Here is a 19,182-nt window from a genome sequence, read left to right on the forward strand (position 1 = left end):
ATCACCAGCATTTGTTGTTTTCAGTACAGACTGTGGCATCTGCAATAATTTGCTCCTACATTATTAAGATGTTAATTTTTGAGCAGTTGGTTTGTACAATATTAATGCACTTTTCAATAAAGTCAGAGGTAGAATTAGTTTAAAACAAAAGCTCACTGATTGAATAAAATAAACTTTATTTTATTCAAAGATTACAATTTTGCAAATACACAAAATTCACATAAAATGCTCACATCTGCATTGTATGCAAGATGTTAAACCATACATAGTATCTATCAGTGCAAACGTTTGCACAATTTACTGTATTTTAGAACATTGAAATAGGACCAGTTCATAAAGGTAGTGTTAAAATAAATATGAAGACATGTATGTAGTAAACAACATTCAACTGCAAGAGTGTTAGAAGACAATAATACTTTGACGCTTAGGGAAAATCTACAACAATTAATGTCCATAAATCCAGAGATAGCTTACAAGGTAGTAATTCAATTTCATTTAATCCGTATGCATTTAATACTGTGTTTAAGATTTGTTTTCTCTGCTGTTGGTAGCATATGCATGCTTCACGTGTTAAGAAATTGAACTTTTTTTTATACAAGCCATATATTCTAAATTCAGGCCTTGAAGGAACTTAAGAGAGAGTAAACATTTCTAACAAAGTTACTATTTAAAAGATATATTGGTTGTGTTGTCAATAACAATGGAACATGAGTATTCAAAAAATAAATCTGTACTTACACCCACTAATTAGAAAACAAGGTCTTCATGGCAAGTATTGCAATGCAAGGCTGTTGCTTAATAAAGTACTACGTTTTAATGAAAGAAACAATGGCATTTTTAACTTAGTTTTCATCAATTTACAGCTATAAATACATACAATTGATTTCTGTAACAATGTGTACAAGTGATCAATTACTGATTTGCTGCAGTTGAACTTGGTCTAAGTATCCAAAATCTTATCTAATGTTGATTTTTGATTCTTTGGTTAGATCAGAAAAATTCTAATTTTCCACTTGAGAACAAACAAATGAAGTATATATTATCATTTGGGCCAATATAAAATGTCAATAACCACCTATTGTAGTTTCAGGAATATTGGTAGCATGCATGTCTCTGGTCATGTTCGATTTCTCTTTCAGCTTGGCCTGTAGTAACGTATGCTCCACAACTCCAATTCGAATATCCATTTGAGTTATCTCTTGCTTAAGTTTAGTCAATGCTTGCTTGATTTTCACTAGTGGAGCTAAAAATTTTAGCAAATTATTCAATTTATTGTATAATAACCACATGTTTAGCAACGAGATTTAGCACCATATCTCACCATTATATTGTTAAGCACTTACTCGAATGCAGACAATTAATTTAAGACAATCTAAACATTGATATAGAATTGCCTTAAACCTTGTGACTAATAAATAAGAGGGTAAGTTAGTCAATAAAAGCTGGGAGGAAGCCCCTATGAGACAGAAATACTCAAAAGAGCATCTTAAGATGATAATGGCTCATTGGAGGAGGAGGCTCCACAAACATCCCCATCCTCAATGATGGTGCTGGTGTTGGACTGGGGTGGACATGGTCAGAAATGACATGACACCAGGTTTACCTGAAAACCCAAGGTTTCGGAATCTTACTTCTTCTTCAGGTATTAGTGGACCACTAACATAAGATCACCTCTCAACCTACAACACTCCAGTGAAAAAGTCCCAGCCTCTCCTTATAACTCAAACTCTCCATTCCCGGCAACATACTGGTAAATCTCTTTGGAACACTCTCCACCTTAATAATATCCTTCCTATAACATGGAGACCAGAACTGGACACTTCCGTCCAACCTAAGGTCAGAAGTGAGGATGTTCACCAATGATTGCACAATATTCAGCAGCATTCATGACTTCTCAGATACTGAAGTAGTCCATGTTCCAATGCAACAAAATATGGAAAATATCCACACGTGGGCTAACAAAAGGCAAGTAACATCACGCCACACAGATGTCATAAAATGACCATCACCAATAAGAGACAATCTAACCACTGTCCCTTTTTATTCAATGGTGTTACCATCTCTGAATTCTCCAGTATCAACATCTTGGGGTTACCTTTGACCAGATTTTCAACTGGACTCACCATATAAACACAGTGGCTGCAAGAGTAGGTAACAGGCTAGGAATACTGCAGTGAGTAACTCACAAAGTCTGTCCATCATTTACAAGGCACAAGTCAGAAGTGTGATGGAATACTCTCCACATGCCTGGATGAATGCAGCTTCAAAAGAACAATACTCAAGAAACTTGATACCATTCAGGACAAAGTAGCTGTTTTACTGGCACCTCATCCGCTCCCTTCACCATTGACAGTCAGTCACAGAAGTGTGTACGAACTGCACGATGCACTGCAGCAATTCACCAAAGATCCTTAGACAGCACCTTCCAAACCCATGGCCACTTCCATTTAGAAGGACAAGGACAGCAGATATATAGGAACACCATCATCTGCAAGCTCCCCTCTAAGTCACTCACCGTCCTGACTTGGAAATGGCTTCATTGTCGCTGGGTCAAATCCTGAAATTCCCTAATGGAATTGACAGTCAACCTACAGCACGTAGGCTGTAGTAGTTCAACAGGCAGCTCACTATTACCTTCTCAAGGGTAACTAGGGGTGGGTAATAAACATTGGCCAGCACCAATGCCTGAGTTCCACGAATGAATTAAAATAAAACTAGAAGTTCTGGTGCTACTGGGATTAAAGGAAGGTAATTTGGTCAGGGCTCAACATTGAAGAATGCTACTGTATCTTGTCTGAGGTTTTTCTGGTTCACCTTTAAGGAGAAATCAAGAGAAATTTCTCCAAAACTGTTTGCAAGAGACCTATGTTAGCTTTCTGAAAGAACTATCCATTTAATCCTCTTCCACGACCATACACAATACAATTTTTTCTTTATTCAAACCGTAGTTACTCCTTTTAAATACTTTAAAATTTGCTTTCCACACTATTTTTGCAAAATATTCCATTCCTAACACCCCTCTAAAAGAATTCTATTTACTTCCTGCTTTGATGATCACCTTATCGTTGTATGTCCTCTCATAATAAAAACCTATCAGCTGTTAACATCTAATATGAAAAAGATTAGCTTGCTGCCATTTAGTTACCTCCATCAGTCATGCTGCTGCCCTTTTCTTCCATATCTTGTTTCACCTTTTCCAATTCTTCACTAATCTTAAAGATTAAACACAAAATATTGAAAAAGATCTCGATAAAATTATTTTTAATTGAAATGATATGAAGTAGTTTTCAAATTTATTGAAATAAAAGCTACTAGGCCTGGCAGGAATGATAATTCTCAACTTTTAATTTCTCTAATTTTACTTCCACATTCTATTTAAGGTATTGATTCATATCTTATTGGTGTAATCATGAAACCATATATTTTTCAAGCATGAGTGACAAAATACACAACTACCAACTTTTTCTCCATAAGGGATAACATAGTCAAACAGAATTCTGTGGTCACTACGCATTCCAAACATATATTTTCTGAAATGTGACAGTGGGTTATGATTAGGAGTTTGAAATCTTATCTGTCGGTTTCCGACGATAAAGAGATAACAAAGTGTAGAGCTGAATGAACACAGCAGGCAAAGCAGCATCTTAGGAGCACAAAAGCTGACGTTTTGGGCCTAGACCCTTCGTCAGAAAAAGTCAGCTTTTGTGCTCCTAAGATGCTGCTTGGCCTGCTGTGTTCATCCAGCTCTACACTGTGTTATCTCGGATTCTCCAGCATCTGCAGTTCCCATTATCTCTGATATCAGTTTCCTACACTGGCTAAGGATAGTGAGACAAACCAATGATGTGCATACTGTTAGCTCTGCTGAGATCAATTAGTTGTGAACAGATCAGGAATTAAAATTTGGATCTGGTTTGTTAGCTGCATATCATACAGTGTGTATACTTACTGAGGGAAGGGAAAGAAATAAGGTATTTCAAATAAATAAAAGCTATTAAATTTCCCCCAGGAAAATAAAATAGGTGGTGCTCGTGACAATATCAATGGATTAGCAATCCAGAGGTCAAGTAATTTTAATAACTGGATATTACACAATTCTTTATCCTGAGAAAATCAGTCCTTTTATGTGAGAGGAGAAAAACAAGAATAAGAACCCATCTAGTTTATTACTGTCCTTTAGGGAAGGAAATCTGCTGTTCTTACTTGGATTGGTCTTTTAACAATCCCCTCTGAAATGGCCCATTAAGCTTAGCTAAGGGCAATTAAGTATGAGCAACAAAAGCCAGCCTTGCCAATAAATTCCATACAAGCGTAAGAAAAATCTTTAGATCAAAACATAAACTGACTGATAACTTTTCTTTTAATAGTAATTCTACCTCGGACAGAAGTCGGGTTCGTTCTGTTACACCTCCACTTGCTTGCTGGTATCGATCTTTGGCCTACAAGAAAATTCAACTGATTTATATGAGGAATTAAAATTAAGAACTGCAGCATTAACAAAAACATGGCAGATTACCTCATTTAGTTGGGCCTGAGCAGCACGGAAATCCTGAATCAAATTCTCCAACTGGTTGTTAACATATTTCTCTCTGCTGCTGACCTTTTCTAGTGTTCGACTAATCTCATCTTGAAGTCTGTCCAAGTAACTCTGTCAGGTAAAAGCAAATTCAGTGAAGCTCAATCAACTAGAAATAAAACAAACAAGCACACAAATTTGAATGAAACTATTTATTAACTACCAAATTAATCCTTTTACAGGAGAAAAAAAATTGGAAAATTTAAAAAAAATCACTTTCAAACAAATAAAACAGATTGCCAACTGATTGAATATATTTCCATCTCACTATACTTTACAAAACTTAAAATTGCTGTATATATGTGGCCAATTGCATTTACCAGCAGAATAATAATGACTTGATTGTGATGTGCTTTGGAACATGTGGAGAGTCTGATGCAAGCTGTTTCTTTCTACACGCAAATGACTCTTATCTATTAGCTAAAATGGCAAAATCCAAGGCACACCGCTGCCAGACTAGCTTGCCTCCAGACTATAACGATGTCACCAGGAAGTAAGCATTTTTAATGCATTATTTACCAAAAAAAAGGACGATTAATAGCAAGTTAAAAGGGACACCAACTCAACACGAGGCAATACCTCAAAAAGGAAACTCAAAACATGGTACTGTGGTACCATGAGCAGCAACATTAAACTTAGAGAGACGCAAGGGGGGAAAAAAAATATGACATATACTAAAGGTAAAAAACTTGGTACCATTTTATTTATGAGCGCATAAGTGGTACAACAAAATTGGAAAATAAAAATGGTAAAGCTGGAGATAAACTACAAGTCAAAAAGGTCAACTGATTTAAATCGGCATCTAATACATATTAACCACTCTGTATCTTTGAAACAACCACGTGACCTCTGGAAAATCCATCTGGGAGATAAAATAAGCACCCATTCAGTGGACGTGCAGCATCCTCACCTGCAGCTACATTTATGCTTGTTTAACAGACACGAGGCATGGTCATTTGTTGTACCCTCTACCATTCCATAATTAAAATGACTGAGTTCGCACGTTTGGCTGCCTATAGCCAGGCTATCTTTCATTAAGCTGAGTGAAAAAGGAGTAGTTTCCTGCAGAGAGCAGCTCATTCCCAATCTGTTCCTTATAATGAAGCAACATATTCAGTGGAGATAGTTGGTCACATTGGTCTACTAATGAGTTGATATGAAATACAATTTGAACAGAATCCAGAATCATACAGTACAGAAGAGGCCCTTCAGCTGATCAAAGTGCACTGCTAAAACTATGCTAAATCTACACTAGTCCCACTTTCCAGAAACTGACCCACAGCCATGAATATTATGACATTTCAACTGTTCAACCAAGTACTGTTTAGAAGTTGAGGTTACACAAACAATGCATTCCAGACAATACCGCTCCATCTCCGGCCCACAGTTCGGAAAATCAGATCACAGCGTTATATTCCTCCTCCCAGCTTACAAGCCTACAATTTGCCTACTGACTTAATAGGTCCATAGTGGATGCCATATCCCTAGCCTTGTACTCATCTCTGAAACGCAAAGACACTTATGTCAGAGACTCCGGCTCATTGATTACATCTCCACCTTCAACACCACTGTTCCCTCCAGACTGATCTCAAAACCGTGTGACCTTGGTCTCGGTTCCACCCTCTGAAACTGAATTCTCAACTTTCTGACCCACAGACTGCAATCAGTGAAGAGGTAATTGCACCTCCTCCACAATAATACTCAACACTGGAGCCCATCAACTTTGCACCCTCAGCCCCCTACTGCACACCCTGTACACCCATGTCTGTGTTGCCGAATTCTGAATGAACGCCATCTACAAGTTCACTGACAACACCATCATAGTAGGATGGATATCTAACAATGATGAGTCAAAATACAGAAGGGACATAGAGGGCTTGGAGATGTGGTGCAATGAAAACAACCTCTCTCTCAACATCGGCAAAATGAAAAGAACTGATCACTGACTTCAGAAAGAAAGGAGCAGAACATGCCCCCATCTAGATCAAAATAATTGAGGTTGAGAGGATGGAAAGCATCAAGTTCCTCAGAGTGATGATAACCAACAATCTGTCCTGGACTTCCTGTGTAGATGCGACAGTCAAGAAGGTACAACAACACCTCTTCTTCAAATCGCTCAGGAAATTTGGCTTGTCCATAAGGGCCATCACCAACTTCTACAGATGCACCACTGAAATCATATGTCCGGGTGTATAACGGCCTGGTATGGCCACTACAGAAGATGGTGTGCACAGCCCAGCATCATGGAAACCAACCTTCCATCCATGGACTCCATTTACAAGGCTCGTTGCTGTGGAAAGGTGGCCAACATCATGAAAGGCTATCCCACCCCAGTAATGATCTCCTATAACCTCTTCCATGAGGCAGAAGTCACAGAAGCCTGAACACATGCACGAGCAGATTCAAAAACTGCTTCTTCCCAGCCTTTATTAGACGACAAATGGACTCTCTAGCCTCAAGTAATGCTGATCTTGCTAACATTGATCTCACGTAGTGCTCACTCTGTGCAAGGTAACTTGTGTGCCTCTGTCTAAGTCTTTCTGATCTGTACATCCTTGCTTACTATGATCCGTCTGTACTACTTGTAAACAAAGCTTTTAACTGTACTTCGGAACACGTGACAATGAATCAATTAATCAATCAATCTGCCCCGTCCTTCTGGGTGAAAACATTGTTTCTCAACTCCCCGCTGAATATTCTGACTTTCACCTTGAAAGTGTTGGTTACTGGTGGTCCTTTCACAAGATTTTCACAAGACAGCTCCATGTTGCAATCCGATACCTAATACTAGGAGACTATGAATTTGACATGATTGTTACGTTGATGTAGCTCTTGTTGCTATTTTCATTGTCTGTTTTAAATGTACATCCACTAGTTCAATACTGGAATAGTTTAGCCACACAGGAGCACAACATTTTCCAACAAGTCACCTAGCATTTAGTTGAGCCTCAATTTGAGCCTACAAATTTATTTAACAAAACTCTTTGGCGATTTAAAGATTAAGAGATTAGACAACTTTATATTGAAATAAAGCAGTACCTTTGTCTCTTTAAGAGACGCTTCAATACCCTCTTTATGCTGGTGCATTTGGTCAACATGAATTCTCCAATCCTGTTGAAACAAGGTAGTTTATATTACTACATATATAATTAAACATTAGTTGTATTCTTTTCTGAAAATTAATGGATGTCTAGCAGCACTAGAGGGGCACAAACACCATTGAAAGTTTCTAAGAAAGAAAAGTGACTGTCAAGTTAAAATCATCAGCAGAACCCACATTCAATTGTTGCCTGTATTTGCCTGTCATCTTTGACATGTTGCATGAGTTCATTTTAATATTTTTCTACAATGGCAAATAACCTAACAGGTGAATTAATAGTCTAACATGTAGATACATTACTGTATTAATATTCTAGGGAAACAAGTTTGTTTAAATAGATTATAGTTAATACTTCCTCATCATTTATTAGCCTCACTTTTACTGAAGTTATACTTAGAGAAAAAGGTGCACTTACTTGGTGCTGACAATATTTAATTAGATAACTAAATAGTCATGTTCCTTGCCCCAATGTCTTTCTCTCAATGTCATTACTTGCTTCATACGCTTTCTTACTCCTCAATGCCATCTCAGGTACATGCACCCAGTGGCGTTTTGGCGAAGAAATGATTCATGTAGCGTTAGGGAGCTACAGGAATGCAAAACTAGTTACAGAGTACAATTTTGGAGTCTTAGGACTCAAAACTCTTATTTGTGAAATATAGGACCTCCCTAGAGTCAATCTAGAACATCTTCAAACAGTACCACTGTCTCTTGAATCAGAAGGTTCTGTACCCAAGTTCTACCTTAGATTTAAACACATATATAGGCTAGCATTTCAATTAGCACTAAAAAGTGCTTCACAGTTAGATGTGTTACCACTGCAATTAGATGTTAAATCTCTTATGTCCACTCTAAAGGATAGCTAAGATTCTGTGACATTATCTGAAAAGCAGAGCAGTCCTTTTGATGTTTTGTGCAATATTCATCTCTAAAACATAGTATTTGTCTCATTTGTCTAACTGTTGGATGTTGGCACTTGTCCCATTGAAATTTTTTGCCAATTTTTGTACAAGCACTGGTCTACTGAAAAGTGCTTTGGGGTGGCCGAACGTTGCGAAAGGTTCCAGGTTTTGAACAATTTTATTGATGAAACACCTGATAGCTTTCTCGCTGGCAAAATGTGTTCCGATCTCTGGAGGAGGGTAAGGTTATGAAATGAAATAACATCATGCTTATTCTACAGAGTTTTTGAATATTTTTTCACAACTGCCTCAGCACACATAATGAACATTTAAAAATTTAAATGTTTCAGATTTCACAGAAAAACATATAGTTTATTTTATTTTACAAGGAGGATTATATTTGAGTGAACTAGGATGAACAAAATAAAACGTGATTTTTATAGTGCATTTTTTAAAATCACCAACCATCTCAAAATGTTTTACAGCCAAAGAGTTGAAATAATTGCCTCTGCTGTGATATAGGAAATATCACAGCCAACTTATGCACAGCAAACTCCCATGAGCAGCAATGTGGTAAACCGGATTTTTTTTTTGGATGTTGATTGAGGGCTTTATTTGCCAGTTCACCCTGCTGTTCTCTGAAATATTGCTATAGGACATTCTGCATCCAGCAGTGCAGGCAAATATGATCTCAATTTAACATCTCATTTCAAAGATTACTTCCAACTGTCAACAAGTGCCAGCTTTTGATTTTTGTAATCAATTCCTGGAGTGAGATATGCATGCACCTTTGAAGTGGTTTATAGCCTTTAACTTTTACTTAGAGTTATTACATCAAAAGTATTTCCTTGATAACCTCTGTCTACCAATTTCAAGCTCATCAACTTCACAAATGCTAAGTCTTAGGTTTGTGGGGTTCACATAACCATCCCACAAGACACAAAGCTGCCTATGAAAGTTATCTTCCTCCAAATAGCCTGCCTAATTTTAATAAACCTTACCTACGCTGTAAACTTCTTGGCTATCTGAAGAATTTGGGATTTCTCTACTCAAAAAATACACCTCCCCACTTAAGGAAATGTATCAGATATTAGAGTTCACTTCAGTTGTAACAGAAAAATTTAAATGAAACAATTTACTAATTTTGCTGTTTTATTAGCAGATATTAATAATCAACAAACTTAGAGGATAAGTGTACTGCTAAACCAAAAGATAGGAGGTGGGACCCAAAGAAACAAGGAGAAAAGAGATAAGCCTGAGGTTAGTACAGTAAACATGAAAATAAACAGTCAAGGCAGGCAAAACCGAGGCAGTGAATAAGGTAAGGCAGATAATTCAACTGCATTTATTTGAAAGCAAGAGGCTTGACGGGTAAGGCAGACGTACTCAGGGCATGATTGGGAACACGGGACTGGGATAGCATAGCTATTACAGAAAGGTGGCTCAGGGAAGGGCAGGACTGGCAGTTTAATGCTACAGGGTTTGGATACTATAGGAAGGATAAAAAGGGGTGGGGGAGTTAACAGAGGAGAGTGAGTGGCGTTTTTGGTTAAGGATAGCATTGAGGCTGTATTTAGGCAGAATATTCCTGGGACAACATCCAGTGAAGTAAAATGGGTGGAAATGAGAAATGGGAAAGGGATGACCACCTTATTTGGATTGTACTATAGGACCGCCTCAACAGTCAGCTGGAAATTGACAAGCAAATATGTATAGAGATCTCAGGTATCTGCAGGAATGTTGGTTGTTTTTGTAGGGGATTTTAACTTTGCAAACACAGACTGGGACTGCCGTAGTGTTAAGGGTTTGGATGGAGAGGAATTTGTTAAGTGCCTAAAAGAAATTTTTTTTATTCAGCATGTGGATGCAGCTACTACAGATGGGGCAAACTTGATCTTCTCTGGGGAAATTAGGCAGGGTAAGTGGCTGAGGGGTCAGTGGAGTGAACTTTGGGGCCAGTGATCATAATTCTATTAGTATTTAAATGTTTATGGAAGAGGATAGACCTAATCTAAAAGTTAAAGTTCCATATTGGGGTCAGGTCAATTTTTCAAGGTATCAGGCAAAGACTTCCAAAAGTTGACTGGGAGAACTTATTCGCAGATAAAGGGACAGGTGGAAAGTGGGAGGCCTTTTAAAACGAGATGTTAGTGTGAATGGGTAAAGGTTGGTAAATGTAGGGAATGCCGAATAACTAGGGAAATTGAGGTACTGGTCAAGAAAAAGGAAGCATAATCAGGCAAAGACAGCTGGGATCAAGTGAATCCCTAGAGAAGAATAAGGGCAGTAGGAATATACTTCAGATGCAAATCATGAGGGCAAAAAGGGGACATGAGATATCTTTGGCATATAGGGTTAAGGAGAATCCAAAGAGATTCTACCAACACATTAAGAGAAAAAGTGTAACTAGGGAGAGAATAGGGCCCCTTGAAGATCATCAAGGCAGTCTATGTGTGAAACCACAGTTAATGGGCGAGATACTAAACAAGTATTTTGAGTTAGTAGTTATTGTAGAGAAGGATATGGAAGCTAGAAAATTTGGAGAAATAAATAGTGATACCTTGAAAAACATTCACATTACAGAAAAAGATGTGCTGGACATCTTAAAACACATGAAAGTGGATAAATCCCCGGGACATAATCAAGTGGGTCCCAGAACTCTGTGAGAAGCTGGGGAACAGACTACTGGGCAACTTGTTGAGAGATTTGTATCATCAGCAGCCACAAGTGAGGTACCAGAAGACTGGAGGTTGACAAATGTGGTGCTATTATTCAAGAAAGTTGATATGGAAACACCAGGGAACTACAGACTGGTCAGTCTGACGTCAGTGTTGGTAAGTTGCTGGAAGCAATTCTGAAGACAGAATTTACATGTATTTGGAAAGGCAAGGACTGATTAGGGAGAGTCAATACGGTTTTGAGTGTGGGAAATTGTGTTTCACTGACTTGGTTGAGTTTTGTGAAGAACTGACAGTGGTGTGCTGCAAGATTGGTGCTGGATCCACTGCTTTTCATCATTTATATAAATGATTTGAATGTGAACATAGAAGGTATAGTTCATAGCTTTGCAGATATACTAAAATTGGCAGTGTAGTGAACAGTGAAAAAGGTTAACTGAGTGTACAATGGGACCTCAATCAGCTCTGCCAATGGACCGCAGAGTGGCAGGTGGAGTTTGACTTAGATAAATGTGAGGTGTTGCACTTTGGCAAGGAAAATCCAGATAGGATTTATACAATCAATGATAGGGCTCTGGGAGTGTTGCCACACAAAGGAACCTAGGAGTGCATGAGCATAGCTCCTTGAACGTGGAGTCACAGGTAGACAAGGTGGCAAAAAGGCGTTTGGCACCTTGCCTTCATTGGTCAGTGCATTCAGTATAAAAGTTGGGATGTTATGTTGTGGCTGTGAAGGACATTGGTCAAGCCATACTTAGAATTCTGATTTCAATTCTGGTCTCCCTGCTGTAGGAAGGATACTGTTAAACTTGAAAGGGTTCAGAAAAGTTCTCCCAAATCTAGGAAAGACTCCCCTTCTTCGAAATCGTCTGCTTCTTCCTGAAAATCAATTCCAGGGAAATTTACAAATTTTTTTCACAGTCCAACACTGGATTATGTAATCTGAATATTTAATTAGATAAACTTACAAAATAGAGAAGTTCCAAAAAAGTGGAAACCATAGTAGCTCCTGATGAGCCCAAGATATGGTTCAGAATGGTTTTCACTAATTAATTCAAATAACATACCTTGTTGTCAGTTCTGATGGTAACTTTAAGTTGTGGGAGAACTCGTTCGACTTCGAGATTCCATTCAGCAGCATCTGTTGTTGATTCTAAAATCTCTTCTGGTTTTGTAGACTCCAATGCCTCCTAAAGATTAAATGTTTTTGAAAGGTCACACAATAACATTATTTCTCTACTCTCATTCAACAGAATGAGCTGTATTATTGTTCCAATAGCTGCATTAATATGATGTTTCACTCACCCATTTCCCCCAGGGTAGTCAGTGAAGCAGCAGCCGACAGACAGGGTCTCCCTCCCCCCAAACACCCTTTTCCTGGTGCAGGCCTTTGTCGTGCTCCAACTAGGGCAATTAGGTAATTTCAACACGTGCAAATTTCATTGCTGAGGTTATTTCATTAATTACAGTCGTAATATTCAGTGTTTAAATGAAAGTACCCAAAAGAAACTGTATAAAACAAAGCTTTCAGCTAAATTGCTCAATTTGTAAAATTAGTGCTGATGGGAACATTTAATTTGCTTAAATAATACTGAAGTTCTCTTTTAGCAAGCACCATATCATAACTAGGGCAATAATCCCATTACATGGTCAAGATTTAAACTAATTTCATGGGTTAAAACAGACAAACTGAAACAAAACAACTTAAAAAAGGTAAATATAAATTTAAAGCAATATTGAAGCTTGAATTTGTAACATTCTCTTTGTTAGATTTATAACAATGCTACCAAAAATTCAAGTGGCTCAGTTAACAGAATTTATACAAACTTGTCCGCAATGCGTGATTAACTTGGCTTCTTTTTGATGGCTAGGAATATTAAACAGTATATGACAAGACATCCTAAAAGTATTGTACCTGAGCTTGGCGAAAGAAACCATAGAAGGGTTCATATTCCTAATGGTCAGAGCACATTTCAACAGCAGGAATACAGATGTTACAAATGTACAGTACCTAAACTCTGGAACTTATGAGATCAATGCTGTGCTACATTTCAGACATTATTGAGTTTCAGATCAAGTGGTTCAAGCCAAGTTAGGTTGGGAGGGGTGAAGGGTCCTATGGAGTGCAGGATCTAAGAGACAGGTGAAGCCCACAAACAGTCAGGAACCAAACTGTGTGAATGGAACGCTGTACCAAATTGTACTGGTAAATTTTACTTTTAAATTTCACTGAATGAAAATTGAGAAGATGTCAAAAACATCTGGTTTTCAGACGCTGCCAGTATTCACTAGTCAAATTTGAGGTATATTACCTCTACCTGCAAACAGTTTGACAGGAAAGCTGGGGACACCATCACTGAAGATATAAAAGTTTATTGAGAAAATCTCACCATTTTCTGTCCCTGAGCTTTCAAAATCTCCAAATCTAGGAAAGACTCCCCTTCTTCGAAATCGTCTGCTTCTTCCTGAAAATCAATTCCAGGGAAATAGTTAAATCAATAAAATTAAATTGAACCTTGTCAAAAATTACTGAAAAATTTTCTTTTCACTGTATTTTGGAATTTTTTTCTGATGCAGAGTATTTCAGAAACTGTCACCTACTGTGAGAATTACAGGAACATAGAAATATTAGCAGCGACAGAGAGGCCCATCTACTCAGGCTTCTACCACCCTGGTAGTCACACAAAACAATAATATTGCATATAGGGTGAACATGTCGCCTTTCTGGTGTGGCATGGGAAATAGCTAGAAAGCTGAGAGATTGCAGCAGCGATGTAAAAAGTCAGAATCTCAACTTCGAGATAAATTGCTGTGATTTTCAAGGGTGTCACAGAAAAGTTGCAGGATGTTCTTTTAGCGGAGGGTGTTTGGCCCGAAGATGTGTTCCATGTTGGGAACAATGATTTAGGAAGAAAGGGGGTTTGGTCCTGAAATCAGAATTTATGCAGCAACGCAGAAAACCAATGAGGAGCACCTTAAAAGTAATTATCGCTTGATTACTCCCAGTACCATGGAAAAATGAAACAGAAATATTAGGATAGGACAGCTAAATGGTGGCTGGAAAGCTGGTACAGGAGTGAGGACTTCAAATTCCTGGGACACTAGAACTGGCCCTGGAGATGATAGCATGTGTATGGGCAGGACCACTTATACTTGATCAAAATTGGAAATGAGTTCTTTGTCGAACATTTTGTTGTTGTTATTCGGGAGGCTTTGCAGGATACAGGGAAGAGAAATGATTAAGATAGATAAATAACAGGGTGCACAAAATACTGCGAGAGACAGACAGCATTAGAATAGAGAATGGTAAATTAATAGGTAGAAACAGAATAAGGAAGAAATTAAAACATTCTAAATCAGGATCACACTGTATGTATCTAAATGCACAGAATACAGTAATAAATTTGGTAGTTCCGGGCGCAGACATCCATATGGAGTTATAATGGAGACCTGGTTCACAGAAGTGCTAGACTGGGTGTTAAATATTCCTGGATAATAGGGTATTTAGGAAAAAAAGTTTAGAAAAACTAAAAAGAGGGGTGGCAGTGTTGGTTAAAGAAAGCATTGCAGTATAAGAGAAAGAGGATGCCTTGGAGGGTTCAAGGAACATTCGGCTAGAAACAAGAAGGGTGCAGTTACATTACTCGGAGCAGACTATAAACGACCAACTGGTGGGAAGTATTTAGAGGAATAAATCTACAAAGATCAGAGAGGTTGCTAAAATGGGGGACATTAATTCCCTGAACACAGACTGGGATTGGGGTAGTGTAAAGAACCTTAATAAATAGCTGTTTTGAAAATCAAAATAATGAAAATTTGCAAATGATTAACAATAACTTACAATCAGTTCATCTTCCAGCTTATTCAATGTCAATTCAGCATCATCTTCCATTAATGCTTCCTCTTCCATCTCCTCTGCTGGATACACAGGCCTAAATTAATACAGTATGATTAAAATCGGAACTCATTCCTGGGTATGTCATACTTATCACACATTTAATTGTGAAGATATTGGGATGGTATTACTTTCAAATAGCATAACTAGCAAATGACAATGACAGATGTCATTCTTATCAATGTGACAGCTATCAAACTTGAAAAAAAACATTTTATCTGTTTCTAGAAGATTAATTGTAATTTGTACTTTGGTATTCATGATTGCCAGCTCTGCAAATTCTGAAAGATAATTTTAGAAAAACTGAAAGTAGAAAACTACGGTTAGTTAGCTTAACACCTGTCATAGAAGAAACGTTAGAAGCTATTATTACGGAAGTTACAGCAGGCCACTTACATAATTTCAAGATAGAGTCAATGTGTTTTTGTGAAGGGGAAATCATGTTTAACTAATCCAATGGAGTTCTTTAGGAAGTAGAATGTGCTGCGATAAAACAGAATGAGGGTTGTTCTGCGACAACAAAGTGTGAAGCTGGACGAATACAGCAGGCCAAGCAGCCTCTCAGGAGCACAAAAGCTGACGTTTCGGGCCTAGATCCTTCATCAGAGATTTCCAGAATGCATTTGATAAAATGCAACATCAAAAAGATTGAGAGAAAATATAAGTTTATAATGTACGTAGTAGCATATTGGCATGGAAAGCAGTTTGGCAAGCTAATAGCTAGTGATGGTTGACAAAATTGCTGGTGGCACAAAGATGGTAGGAAAGTAAGTTCTGAAGAACGTGCACATGGGCTACACTAATTTCTCCCTTTCTGTAAGCCCTTAGATAGTGAAGATGACATAAAGGGTCTGTGTAAGGATACTGGTAGGTTAAGCAAATCGATCAAAAAACTAGGCAGATGGAATATAATGTGGGAAGATTGATGTAATGTACTTTGGCAGGAAGAATATACGAACTGATTATGATTTAAATAGAGAAAGACTGCAGAAAGCCACAGAACAGAGGGATTTAAGCGTTGTCATCCATGAATCACAAAAAGCCATCATCCAAGTTGATGAGAAGATTGGGGTGAATCCAAACAGATTCTTTAACTATATTAAAGGAAAAAGAATAACTAGAGAGAGAACAGGAACCCCAAAGGGCCAAAGTGGACATGTAGGTGTGGAACTGTGGGAGATGGGTGAGGTCCTCAATGAAGTCTTTCTCCATTGTAAACATAGAGGAGAAGTAACGAAGACTTTGCAACTTGGAGAAATTACTGGCAACATCTTGGGGACAGTAGAGGTGCTGCTGGATGTCTTAGAATGTACGAAGGTGGATAAATCTCCTGGTCCTCACCAGATATATCCAAGAACCCTGAAAAACACTACAGAAGAAATTGCGGGGGACCTGGCTGATATATTTGGATCATTATTAGCCATGAGTGAGGTTCAAAAAACCTGGGAATTATAGACCAGTAAGCCTAACATCTGTGGTAGGTAAGTTACTTCAGAAGATTCTGAGAGGTAAGGTATGCAAGCATTAAGAAAGGCAGGGTTTGATTAGGAATAGTCAGCGTGGTTTGGTGAGCGGGTGATCATGCCTCACAAATTTGTTAGAGATCTTCGGCGAAGTGACCAGGAAGGCTGATGAGGGCAGGGTGGCAGACATAGTCAATATGGATCTCAGAACCTTTGATAAGGTTCCATATGGTCAGCTGCTCTGGAAGGTTAGATTTCGTGGAATCCAGGGAGAACTGGCAAATTGGGCACACAATGGCTTGATGGTAAGAAGCAGAAAGCAATAGTGGAAGGATGCCTGTTGGACAAGAGGCCTGGAACTAGTGGTGTGCCTCATGGGTTGGTGCTGGGTCAATTACTGCTTGTCATCTATATCAATGATTTCAATAAGAATGTACAAGGCATGATAAGTATGTTTGTGGATGACACTAAAATAGGCAGTATTATGGACATTTAGGAAGGTTATCAAAAATTGCAGGAGGAGCTTGATCAGCTGGGGAAGAGGGCCAAGAAATGGCAAATGGAATTTAATAAAGATAAGCGTAAGTTGTTGCATTTTGGGAAGTCAAATCAAGGTAAGAGTTTCATGGTGAATGGTAGGGCCTTAAGGAGTGCAGTGGAACAGAGGGACCTTGGAATTCAGGAGCACATTTCTCTGAAAGTGGAGTCACAGGTAGACAGGGCAGTGAATGCGGCTTTGGGCTCACTGGTCTTCATCAGTTAGGGCACCGAGTATAGAACTTGGGAAGTCATGTTGCAGCTGTACAGGATGTTGGAGAGGCCGCACTTGAGAGTATTGTGTTCAGCTCCGGTCACCTCACTATAGGAAGGATGTTATTAAACTGGGAAGAGTGCAGAAGAAATTTCCAAGGATATTGCCAGGACTCAATGGACTGAGTTATAGGGAGAGGTTGGACAAGTTAGGACACTTTTCTTTTGAGTGTAGGAGACTGAAGGGGGATCTTATAGAAGTGCACAAGATCATGAGGCACGGATAGGGTGTATTCACTCGGTCCTTTTCTCAGGGTTGGAAAATCAAGGACTAGAGGGCATCAGTTTAAAGTAAGAGAGGAAAGAATACATGGGAAGCTGAAGGGAATCTATTTTTGCATTGGATGGTACGCATATGGAATTAGCTGCCAGTGAAAGTGGTTGAGGTAGGTATATTAACAACATTTAAAAGGCAATTGGATGAACACATGGCTAGGAAAGGTTTAGAAGGATATGGGCCAAGTGCAGTGAAATGGGGTTAGCGTGGATGGACATTTTAATTGGCATGGACCCGTTTGGACCGAAGGGCCTGTCTTGATGCTTTAGGACTCTATGATCCTAAGTTCAGTGAGTTACAGGGAAGCCAACGGAATTTTGACTTTTATTTGATGTAACAATGGCTGAAGGACCTAGGGTAATGGATGAACTGAAGGGAATTTACATTAGGCAGAAAATGGTGTTGGATAGACTGTTAGGTCTGAAGGCTGATAAGTCCCTGGGACCTGATGGTCTATATCCCAGGGTACTTAAGGAGGTGGCTCTAGAAATCGTGGACGCATTGGTAATCATTTTCCAATGTTCTATAGATTCAGGATCAGTTCCTGTGGATTGGAGGGTGGCTAATGTCATCCCACTTTTCAAGAAAGGAGGGAGAGAGAAAACAGGGAATTCTAGACCGGTTAGCCTGACGTCAGTGGTGGGAAAGATGCTGGAGTCAATTGTAAAAGATGAAATTACGACTCATTTGGATAGCAGTATTTGGATAGGTCAGAGTCAGCATGGATTTACGAAGGGGAAATCGTGCTTGACTAATCTTCTGGAATTTTTTGAGGATGTATCTATGAAGATGGACAAGGGAGAGCCAGTGGATGTAGTGTACCTGGACGTACAGAAAGCCTTTGATAAAGCCCCACATAGGAGATTAGTGAGCAAAATTAGGGCACTTGGTACTGGGGGCAAAATACTGACTTGGATTGAAAACTGGCTGGCAGACAGGAAGCAAAGAGTAGTGCTAAACGGGTCCCTTTCGGAATGGCAGGCGGTAACCAGTGGGGTACGACAAAGTTCGATGCTAGGACCGTAGCTGTTTACAATATACATTAATGATATGGATGATGGCAATAAAAGTAATATTAGCAAATTTGCCGATGACACAAAACTGGGTGGCAGTGTGACATGTGAGGAGGATGTTACGAGAATACAGGGTGACTTGGACAGGCTAGGTGAGTGAACGGATGCATGGCAGATGCAGTTTAGTGTGGACAAATGTGTGGTTATCTACTTTGGTGGCAAGAACAGGAAGGCAGGTTACTATCTAAATGGAGTCAAGTTAGGTAAGGGGGAAGTACAACGAGATCTAGGTGTTCTTGTACATCAGTCAATGAAAGCAAGCATGCAGGTACAGCAGGCAGTGAAGAAAGCTAATGGCATGCTGGCCTTCATAAGAAGAGGAATTGAGTATAGGAGCAAAGAGGTCCTTCTGCAGCTGTACAGGGCCCTGGTGAGACCGCACCTGGAGTATTGAGCGCAGTTTTTGTC

The 19,182-nt window shown here is 38.9% G+C and overlaps 1 protein-coding gene across 1 annotated transcript in view; it reads right to left on the reverse strand.

Annotated features, from left to right (window-relative positions):
* Window positions 1-235: 235 nt before the first annotated feature.
* Window positions 236-19,182, reverse strand: part of ift57 (intraflagellar transport 57 homolog (Chlamydomonas)) — a 32,074-nt gene continuing 13,127 nt past the window's right edge. Inside the window, exons 4-11 of the mRNA XM_048552320.2 lie at window positions 15,098-15,188; window positions 13,647-13,721; window positions 12,324-12,446; window positions 7,616-7,687; window positions 4,517-4,648; window positions 4,377-4,439; window positions 3,146-3,212; window positions 236-1,243 (exon numbers count right to left, since the gene is read on the reverse strand). Coding sequence (XP_048408277.1) covers window positions 1,065-1,243; window positions 3,146-3,212; window positions 4,377-4,439; window positions 4,517-4,648; window positions 7,616-7,687; window positions 12,324-12,446; window positions 13,647-13,721; window positions 15,098-15,188 — 802 coding nt within the window. The 3' untranslated portion in view covers window positions 236-1,064. The remainder of the gene's footprint in view (window positions 1,244-3,145; window positions 3,213-4,376; window positions 4,440-4,516; window positions 4,649-7,615; window positions 7,688-12,323; window positions 12,447-13,646; window positions 13,722-15,097; window positions 15,189-19,182) is intronic.

The sequence above is a fragment of the Stegostoma tigrinum genome, chromosome 2 (genome assembly GCF_030684315.1).
Source record: "Stegostoma tigrinum isolate sSteTig4 chromosome 2, sSteTig4.hap1, whole genome shotgun sequence".
In the NCBI taxonomy this organism is placed as follows: Eukaryota; Metazoa; Chordata; class Chondrichthyes; order Orectolobiformes; family Stegostomatidae; genus Stegostoma; species Stegostoma tigrinum.